The sequence below is a fragment of the Channa argus genome, chromosome 12 (assembly GCF_033026475.1).
Source record: "Channa argus isolate prfri chromosome 12, Channa argus male v1.0, whole genome shotgun sequence".
Taxonomy (NCBI): domain Eukaryota; kingdom Metazoa; phylum Chordata; class Actinopteri; order Anabantiformes; family Channidae; genus Channa; species Channa argus.
Genome location: NC_090208.1, coordinates 16326981 through 16338125, shown reverse-complemented (window position 1 = coordinate 16338125; position 11145 = coordinate 16326981). Strand labels below are relative to the sequence as shown.

General features: G+C 38.2%; 1 protein-coding gene across 1 annotated transcript; it reads right to left on the bottom strand.

Moving 5' to 3' along the window:
• Positions 1-5: 5 nt before the first annotated feature.
• f13a1b (coagulation factor XIII, A1 polypeptide b) lies at positions 6-9851 on the bottom strand. The gene is made up of 15 exons (XM_067523591.1): positions 9693-9851; positions 7766-7983; positions 6875-7063; positions 6102-6350; positions 5854-5972; positions 5675-5782; positions 4997-5171; positions 4357-4495; positions 3568-3671; positions 3309-3397; positions 3036-3189; positions 2536-2811; positions 2221-2381; positions 1906-2042; positions 6-982 (listed from the first exon to the last, which is right to left on the bottom strand). The coding sequence occupies exons 2-15, from the start codon at positions 7956-7958 to the stop codon at positions 841-843; spliced, it is 2235 nt and encodes a 744-aa protein (XP_067379692.1). The 5' UTR covers positions 7959-7983; positions 9693-9851; the 3' UTR covers positions 6-840.
• Positions 9852-11145: the final 1294 nt, after the last annotated feature.

The window sequence follows — 11145 nt, the reverse complement described above, 5'->3', positions numbered from 1 at the left end:
AATGATTAGGTTGTAAATCATTTATTTGGTAATCCACTGTTAAGTACATGATCAGTGGTAAATGGAAAGCAGACTAAAAGCAAATAGCTGGTTAGGACAATTCAGCATTCTTCAACTAAAGACACACACACTAACAAAGAAATAACTGTGGAAGGTTGAGGGTTTTTGTAGAACATATACAGTAAACAGGAGTGTGTGTCTCTGTCAGCTTGTTTATGGTCTGATTCTGTCACCTTGTGGCCAAAGATAGACATAGAATGTGTCCAAAAGACTCCCAATTTTCTCTGTAGTGCCATGTTTACCATCTGCTGTTATATTTCATTCTACAATGGAATTTATTTTATAGATGATTTTAAAAATGTATAGTAAGGTGTGGTAACACAAACAAAATATTATAATATTCAGAAAGAATGTTTTTGTTTATTGCTTACTATTTTGTAAATTTTTGAGTAATATAAGCAGTGGTAGATGAGGAGCCATGGAACTGATTTAAGACACAGTAATACCCCTGTACTTGTATACTATTGAGCTCATACTTGCCAAAAACCTTTAATCCTTTAATTGCCCTTTGTCTGATATAGTACAAAAGGTTTGTATACACTTCCACTGACAAAGAGCGTTTCTCAAAATTCTCAAAACTATATTAACCATATTTTTAAGACTGAAGTAATGTTACTGTTTGTTGTATACTAGATGATTAAAACTATCCTATCTGATTAAATGCTAAAGCTAGTGTATACTTGTCTAACAACTGTTAACATGCAGTTATATTACAGGCCTATATATAGGCTCTGTAAGAGTTATGGAGTTAAATGCTGTCTGTGCTGGATGCAACAGCCCTCAGGGATTGATGGTGACAGACGCTTCACCGAAGACCTGCCTAAGGGCCGGACAGTCCAGAGTAGCAAACACCCGGGTGGAACCAGGCCTGTGCGGGGTGAAAAACTCAGTCCAAATCAGAGAGGAGCCTCCTGTGATCAGACTGAATGCAGCAGAGTTGCCGTTAGAAACCAGAAGAACAGTGGATTACAGCGTTAAAAGATGTCGGACACACTCAATCAAATGCTGAATGCTTTAGTACTAAATTACTCATTAATTCACTATTAACTTACATGCAACTAAACTGGACAAAATATATATAAAAAAAAAGGAAAAACGTCTTCAGTTTACATCTAAACATACAGTCACAAGAAAAAGTAACGGCACTTTTTTTTTATTTAAAGTGATCAGGAAATATGATTGTATATTCACCTAAAGTAACAAATACTGGTAAACACAATATTTCTAAGCTGAGTTTTTTGTTTTTATTTACCCATTAAACACACACCGTGCTTCTGATGTCAATAAACATAACATGGATTTACAAACCTGAAATCCAATCCATGAAATTAGAATGGACGTGTCATTTAGAATTACTTGGACTTACAAAAACAGTATAGGTGTGCCTAAAGCAGCAGCATCCGATGTAAGCCATGTAAGCCCCCCATGTAGCTGGAAAAAAGGAACCCTTGAGTAACAACTAAAGACTTCAAGGATTCATTAGGTAACATTAGGTAACATCAAGTTAGGTAACATCTCATGAGACAAAACGTATGTAAAACATTACAGAGGCATAATAACCATGTCAGGTCACCACCAACGCTATTGCTCTCGAAAAATAGAATACAGAGAAAAAGCTTGTCAAGACCACTTTGACACTTTACAATTCCACTGGGAAAATGTCTTGCGGACAGATAAAATAAAAAAAGACAAGTACCAACATGAAAACATCATCCTAACAGTTATTTACTACGATGGGAGCATCATGAATACAGGGTGTTCTGCTATCTCCAGACCCTAAACAGTGCCATTACTTTTTCTTGCAACTGTATTTATTTATTAATATTGATTCTGTGCTGAACTCACCTATAATATTTGGTCTTGGGCGGCATGATCCCAGGACCTTCCATGCGAATGTAGACGTCCTCCAGGGTGATGGTGAAGGGGTTTGTAAACTGCACAGTCGCCATCATCTCTTCATTTACTCTGCCTCCACCAGATACCTGAAGTACACACAGTACTTATAAAAATCATGGCATACAGTAAATTACATAGCGTTTCAAATAACAGCTGTTATTTTAGCATTTTTACACTACATTTTTAGATTTCATGCCAAATAAAATATGAAAATAAGCAAATTCATACATTATAAACGGATTTACGGCAAGCATTATTTCAGACCTCGACAATGACTTTGGGATTGTGCAGGGTGATGACTTTCATGACACTGACAATGTGGCCGGTCTCCTTGACCTTCCCAGTAACGATAAAGTTAAGATTGGCCTGCTCCACCAGATGCCTCATGTAGTTTTTAGACTGGACCACGATCACCTCTTTCACACCTGCAGGAAGCAAAAATTAAAGGCTGGTCTCTCTGCATGGACTTTATGTTTTAGGACTACATATTTATAATCTAAGTCACTTCCAAAATGTAGGTATAGGACTGAACTTGGGTGCATTCTCAATGATGTCCATAACAATAAATGTTTCACTTACTGTTGTTAGGACCAATCTTCACTGTGGGATTTCTGAACAGGAACTCAGAGCTGTTGACCCCGGTGTAATACACCACGTTCCCACTGACATAGGTGTCCACGGTGCGCTGCTGGTCGCTTCGGTTTACAAACTCCAGGCTCAGATCAAAGTTGTCACCCACGCTGATCTCCAGGGTGGGCAGGATCAGATCCACGTCAGCCACAGGAAGTTCGGATTTTTCTCTTTTGCAGCCAAACTCCTCTGCTTTTTCCAAGACGGTCCGCTCCTCTGTGGTGCCTGGATTAAATTATTGAAATCAATTAGTGGTCGTATGTGTTTTTTTTAAAGGACAACATCAAGGCTGGCTAAGTGTCCTGGTTCTAGCTTAGGAAATTTGTATTTGTTTAAAAAGAGCCTGTTCTGGGTCCCCTGTAAAGAAATGGTCTCATATAAAATAGAAGCATGTGTAAAGAAAAACATTCCATGCCCACTTTCAGACACTGTTGGATGTAGACACTGACCTTCAGGGAACTTATACTGATCAATGATGTTGCGGCGGGTCATGTCTCCTGCAGCTTTGGTCAATATCATACGGCCTACATGAGTCCGGTCCACTTTGACTGCCTGCATGGTCCCGTCTTTCCTCCGGGAGTAAAACACCACATCGCTGTTTACCTGTGGAGAGAAATCAGTGAGCCTCAAATCCCGGCAGAAACAAGGAACAACTGTTGTATACAACCACTTTTTAGTCAGTGCACACACATAAAAACACAAGATTACACTTAATGACTCACCTCAGCAAACACAAAGGCAGCATCAAAGGGGAAGCATAACTGTCCGTGTTTGATGGCGTTGACAGATGCAGGACCACATCTGTACATGCCTTGATGGATAATGTAAAAAGAGATAACATATGGATGTTCCATATTAATATACAGTATATTTTATATTATTTTTCATCAAGTTTTTGTCTATTATGTCACTTAACACATTATCAATTATTGTTATTAGTTATTATAAAACAAGCATTTTTTTCATATTATTATCATTTACCATCACTGGTTTCCTGTGGCGTTGCATCCACAACTTGCCAACCTCCAAAACCAGGTGGGAGGTCTGGTCTGGACATGTAGCACTCATTCCAGCAGTGATAGTTCCTGTACAAATTCCATTATAATTATTATGTTAAGTTTGTGTAGTTTATTTCAAAAATTTTATGGGGTCATCAAAATGAAAATGGCTCCTGTGGGGAAATAGCGTAAATTTAGTCATACGGTTAGATCACAGGAGGCACTTTGTTGTTACAAGGCCCAAAGTAAGATGGTGAGATGCGTGAGATGGTTCATCAAGCTGAGTTCTGTCAAGATTTAGTAACACTTGACTAAAGAAGAGAGACAAATTTCTATCACACTCCTCTAGGAAGGCCTTAACACAATTCATTTTGGGTAGTCTTGAGGGAAGGGGATGGAAGTGGTTTCAACATCTGAGAAACATAAATGTGTTTAAAAACTGCAGTTTACATTCCGATGTCTCTTGTAAACATATAGACATTTTTACATGCTGGGAAATATCCGGAAGTCTTCAAAATTATAAGGATTCATCCTCTGGGTATTATGAATATTCACTCAGATTCACATAAAAGATGTCATTAATTTATTCATCCTGTCATTTAAAAACAGCTTTTATTTTTGTTGGTGTCAGTGAATGTCAGCGGTAATTAAACTCAGTGGGATCTGGCCCCTGAGGACAATGAACATTCACAGTACTTTACTGTAAACAATAATTGTTGAGTGTTAGCAAAAATGGCACAACAACTACAATGTCAACAAAGCTATAGGGTACCAGATGGAGTCCTTGGTACGATTGCGGTCAATCCTGCCATTCTCATCCAAGAGGATGTCGGTCTTCAGGTTTCCATCATTGTCATGGGCAGAGTAGTAGTTGGTGACAACCCGGGACGGGATGCCCAGACAGCGTAGGACTGGAACACAGAACATTCCAAAACATTTAATGACAAGGAAAGAACTGATTAAACGAGTGATTAGACCAAAAGGGACAGTAAACTAAGAGTTTAAATGGAAAAAGGCCTCAACATGACTTGATTGTGTTATCTTAATATCTACATGAAATTAGAGGTTCATAAATGAGGGAAACTACCCTCAGTATCTTTTATATTAAGAGCTGCTTAAGAGTTATTTTGAAAACACTAAGAAGAGGTGCCACTAATTCTCCTTGACCTTAAGAGGCCTTCATGAAAGGAAGTTGGGTTGTTTGTGTGACACACAATTTAAGCATTTCAGTCTCCAATTGCATGCTTGTGTTGCCTTTAAGATTAGAGAGAATAACATATTTCATACAGTATGTACCAACTCCTCATGGCTCCTCTTTAGCATCTTTTCTCAACATTAAGCCATTTTTATTCTAAGTTTGAGGTCATAAGTGGCTTGGGGGGGAAAAAGTTTAGACCCAATCAAGATCTCACAAGTGTTGAAGACAGCTGCGTAGACCCAGCACTGAGCGAAGCAGACGGGCAATTTGCTGCTGGCGTAGGTGAGCAGGATGTCTGTGCTGCCAGTCCAGGAAGTGGGAGCCACTCCATAGGTGTAGTCACCAGTCCAGTTTCCCACCAACACACCGTCCTCATCATGAGAGTTCAGCTGAGTAGAAAAATATTTTATATCTTTCATGTTCTAACAAAAAAGACCACCCTTGAAATTAGATATAACAAGTGTTTTCTTTGTATTATTTAATACGATTTGAAAATATAAGGACCAAATTTTGGATAACTTAGTTTGGTCTCAGTGCACTCTATAAATATCCCATACTAAATGGCTCCTTAAAGAAGCATGTATCCCTTGTTATTTGAGCGTATAGAGGCATAAAACATATATAATAAAAGCCACAATAAAATAATATAAAGTCATTTTACAGTAAGAATGTACTTTTGAATGCTGTAATAATCTGAAACAATATTGCTTCTATGAGAAAAAACAGTGACTCAATGACCTAAATTTTATCACTGAATCAGCATTGTTATATATTAAATCTTCCAGTACTTTTTTCTATGTACTGATGAACCATTGAACAAAATAAACAAGCTGTCTAAATATCAAGCTTTAGGCATTTTAGAGGATGTTTAGAGGAGTAAATATTTTCTCACCATAGCAGAGGCCTGCCTGGTCACCTTGATGGGGTCACCTCTGTTAATGATGGGCATCTCAGACCTGTCCATGATGTACAGACAGGCATCCAGGACTCCATAGTTGAACTAAGAAAAACAAACTTGTGTTAGATTCTTGTAACTGGTTAGCAGGTTTCAGAAATAGCTTTTTCTCTTACCTGTCCATAGTTCCAGTTTCTCTCAGAGATGTCATCGTAGGCGCCATGGTAGATGATCCCCATCTCAGTCATTACGCACTCCTTCCTCTCTTCCTCATCATCCAGAAAAACGGCATCAGCTGAAGTAGGGCAGCAGAACATATGGACTTTTATGAACATCTCAATGAGACAGAACCCAAACAATCATGTTACAGGCCGTTTTTCAGTAAGATAGTAAAAAAAGTTGTGGCCATGAGACCTAAACAAACCTGACACCCAAGGGTTGAAAAGGATGTACAGATCTCTGCTGTTTTCCCGTTTTGTCCTGCGGATGCCAAAGGGTGTCATCACGGCAACGTACATGTGGTATTTTCCCACGATGCAGTTGGCTGCAGGAGTGATACCCATGGTGATCACATTGTCAGATTCATCTGTGATGCGGCCCGACCAGGAGGTCTGACGTTCCTTGGTGGGGAAGACAGGGTTGTAGGTGCCCTTGCTGAACTGAGGGCTGGAGCCTGTGTGAACAGGGAAGATTGGCAGATTTACACTTTTAGTGTAATATAACCATAATGTGCCACAATAAATGCCATAACACATTTGTTGCAAGAAGGTTAAAGTGAGACAGGAATGTGTCCTAAACTGAATATAAAGCCTTTAATAAATACAGCTCATGATGAACATTATAATGTAAGACAACAATTTAAGTCTATACGTTATATTGAAGATAGAATCCGCATTCTTATTGTTTTAGACGCCCACAAGTGTTGTGATATGAAAAGTAAACAGAAATTTTGCTGTGTAAAAATAAAATCACACCCACAGTAAAATCTAATAATGAAAAATCAATCTTTGATTAAAATACATCATAAAGTGGGGAAAAAGCGATTTCTCGTAATTGTGACACGAAAAGTTGGAAACTTTTAAAGCAGCATTTAAACATAATGTCTTATGCTAATGTCTTATCTTGAAGTTCTTAAAAGAAAGTGAGCTGGTGTTCGACACCACGGCAACCGTGTGATGAAAATTACATTGGGCTCACCAATAACAAACTCCACAGCAAATTTATCCTCAGCCAGTTTGTAAGGACGGTTGAAGGTGATCTTGATCTGGAATTCTTGTCCCCGGCGGACAATGAGATAGTCAGACTGGTACAGAGAGGTGTGGTGATTAGTCTTGTTGCTCTCATCTGGCTTCTTCAACATGTCTACATCCCAGATGTCAAGGTACTCTGAATGGACCGAAAATAGAAGAAAGTTGGATCTCCAAGAGATTTGGTGTTAAAAGCAAATAAATACTAAAATGAAAAATAAACACTCTACTCAAAACATAACCATTTGCATGACAAAACTCCTCTATTATTATATCACACATTCATCAAAGTTAATCTTTAGGTTTTAGCGATATTAAAAACTCAGTTTGGGAATTGTTTGGTGATGAAGCTCTGAAGGAATGAGCAGCTATAAACTTGATTAACAACTTCACATTCCCTGTCAGGTTGGTGTATTAATTTACCATGAAACTCCAGCCCCTACATGTTTTTTTTGTTACATTTGTATATCTCTCAGCATGCAGCTGTTTAACAGTAATACAGCATGTGGTGCGGCAACAAACTGCAGGAAATGAATAGAATTTATTCTGTATGGATGTCGTTCATGTGTCAGTCATGTATAAAACCTACTGGAAACTGTGTCACTGTCGGGGAGTTTATCTCATTCTTGTCATGTCTCTTTTGTCTTTTTGACTTAAAAAAAAAAACCTTCCACCCTCACATATAAATTAGAGTTAAGAGGAGCAGACTTGTGCTGTTGAACTCTAAATAGGTTTATACATTTATTTAGTTGCACTTATTCACACAAATCATTGGATTGCACGTTTTTATATTATCTTTTTTTAAGGGCTGAAGGAAAATTACATAAAACTGCTCACTCACCAGCCAGAGACGGCATACCAGGTCCTCTCGGGCCCGCAACATCAAAGCGCTCAAACTCAGGGACATCTGCTGCCTCAAAGTTGGAGCTGGCGGTGGGAGCCACAGTGCGGCCACGGTTCGTCACCTTGGGAGGGGGTCCAGTGGGAGGAGGAGGTGGAACAGAGGGAGCCACGGTGGTACTTTGATCAGACATAGTGATAATAGTTCAGGATGTGTGTCTGGCCACAGGATCGGGAGAGGGGATATGAGAGAAAATAGTTTTTAATTAGTCTATTTTGTAAACATTTTTTTTATTTACATCACACCTGCATTATTTTACATGCACAATAAGACATATGTTTTGTGCTGACAAAATTAATGAGAGTGATGCATTTTAGTGTTTGAAATTATGTTCATGTCTAAAATATGCTTGAAAACTAATGCAGTTCCTAAAGGCAACATTTCCATTATGCTCCATTAACTCCTGCAGCTGTTTTAACGACATCTAATTTACACCTGTGGAAAATGTGTGTGTGTGTGTATGAGTATGAGTGTGTCTTTGTCTCCTGAAAGTAACACAATTGGTACAAGTTGTATTGTAAAACCAGTAATTCTTATTTATATTCTTTTACTTATAAGAAAGAAGCCTTTTGTAAAAGAAGTCCATGAAAAAAAAAAAATCCACTTCACTGCATTACAATGGCAGTATCCTAATATTACCTAGCTATTACCAAACATTGAATTGGTTTTTTTAAAATTACTTATGAACACTAAAGTTGGTTAAAGTTGACTACTGAGCATAAAATCAGACCCTATGTGAATGTGTATATTTTATATTTTTACACTATGGCATTTTTCTTGAGGAATGGATGTGAAAATGTTTTCCACTCATGTTATGGTAATTGTGACCTTACTTTATTATGAATATAGCAAGTTGTATATGTCTTAATGTTACGCTGAAAACATTTGTGCAGCTTTACGCTTTCTAGTATTTATGTGAATTTTTCTGTGTGTCAGGGTATTTGTCCACCTACCAACCTGCTTACAGTTTTCAGGTCACTGTGCCAGGTGAAGGTGAAAACAGAACCTCCACTGTCTTACATCATGACTCATGAATGACTAATGTCACCCAAAACTTCTCTCCTCATCAAGCACACACCCAAATGTCACAACAGTAAAGCTTACTCTCAGGCAGGTGTTTCTGCCACAAACTTGACATAGTGTGCTCCGTGCAAAGTGTAAAGTCATATTTTATAAACAAATAATTTAGCAAAGTCAGTGTAGCTGCACAGCCAATGCAGTGGAGTAAAAAGCATTACTCTCTGATATATAATAATGTAGTTCAAGCTTCTGGTTTAAGTACACAACCGTACTTCATTTTTGACAGAAATCTTTAAAGTTTTCAGAAATGTATTCATTGACAAAACACGTTTTAACAACTTTGGTAATTGCTGACACAGGAGAAACCTGTGCATGTTTAATAGTAGATCTTTGTCTTTTTGTCCACGGGAAGGTTTGGGCTCACCATGAAAGGTTCAACTTTACTCACAAAGAAATTTGAGTTACACAACAGCTTTTCATATGTAGAGACCAAAAATGTGTATTTCAACTTCATAACTTCAGCATTTGTTCTACATCTAATCCTGGATAAAACTCAATAATGTGCTTATAGGCTCTAGGTTACTTGTTTGTAATGCAGAAAGCACAAATCCTGAGGTTATGACCACTGGTTTATAAGCTTTAGTTTATATGTACAGTAGAAACATATATAATAGGCTTCATCTGAGTCACTTCAGAGATTGCGAAAGAACTGCAAAACTGTTTAAATGAATGTCAGATGTATCAGAAAACACATTTAATTATTTACATCTGGAAGTTATAAACCAAACAAAGAAAAAAAGAATTTAGTGCAAGAAATTGTTTGCATCAAAGCAGATCTTTTACTTACCAATGAAACTTGTGTCTGTGGAGTTGGAGAGCGGATGTCCGTCAGATGAGAGTTGATTAGAGTTGTTCTGCTGCTGCTGCTCTGTCAGTCTTGTGTCTCTGCTTATATACTGTACAGGGTCAGAGCTGCCAGTGTGTGTGTTTGTGTGTAGGACCTCTGCAGGGTAGTGTTGTTGTGGGTGTAGCTGGTCCGACCAACTTGGGGGCAGGATGTGGAATCTACCATCTTTGTACAACCCACAGCTGGATGAGACAGATAAAGTCACTGGGTGATCCAGAGTCTCCCTCACGATGTCTTTGCTCAGCTGTCACAGGGAGCGCAGCCTAACATAAGGTGTCACACGTCTTAATTTCTGCTCTAACGGGGTCGTTAATTCATTAGAACATCATTTCATTACAGCTTATGTGTCTTATAGCACTGTTTTTGAAGTCCACTTTGAAGACCTCTGACTTTTAATCTTTCACCAGCATAGAGTAGACTGAACATTGGCTGCTAAAATCAACATTTCGATGCCTAGTTACAGAAATGCTAATCCTGCTAAAATTACTATTGTTTTAAAGGGATCAGCCAGGAATTTAACTTTAGATAGACCTAAAAACGTGGTTGTCCATATCCTTGTTTACTGTGTGTCCCGATAAATTTAGTCTTGTCAATATTATTCATACATATCTTGCCCTCTGTTTGTAATAGCATTGCTTGTTCACAAGCAGAGCAATGCCTGATGTCTATTTAAGTATGTTTGTATTACTGTTATTGATTTAGGTGGTATTTATCTTTGCATTCTTTGCAGTACTGCTCATTTATGGGTTTTCATTCTGTTGGTTTGGTCACAGGTGCAGTTGGTGTGCTGCATGTCCTCTCATCTTTGATGCTGGTGTGGTTTGTGGTGGTATATTTACTTATGTGGTATTTTTATTTGAAGGTGGGGTTTTAGTTTGTTTTATCATTTCCACGGGCAGGATACTGCAGGACTGGATGCTGCGGTGGGACTGTTTTTCCTACCTGCTTCTCTTGTTTTTGCTTTTATTTTCGGGATTTGAAAGTTTTGCTCTTACATTAATAGTTCATGCCAGTCCTTTAAATTACTGAAACTCCCTCCAATATGCAACGTTTTTCCAGGCAGTCCATAAAGATACAGAGGCATTTTTTTACTTTGCTGCTCAAGAAAACCTTTGTGTGTCCCTTTTATAACTCAGCTGAAAAACAAGGATGTGACAATACTTTGGTTAAGGTTTAGTTAGGTTTCCATTTAAGGAGAGGTCATGCTTTCAGTTGAAAGTACTACTTTATTGCAGTTACAAGTTCTTAGTGCACATTGAAAATGTTATCTACTTGGATTAATATTGTGCCATAGTGCTCCCTATGGTTGGTCTGCACTGCACTTGTACCTTGTAATCTGTACCATGTCTGAGCACATTTGATACCCAGAGTCTGGTTTGTTTGACTTAGTTAG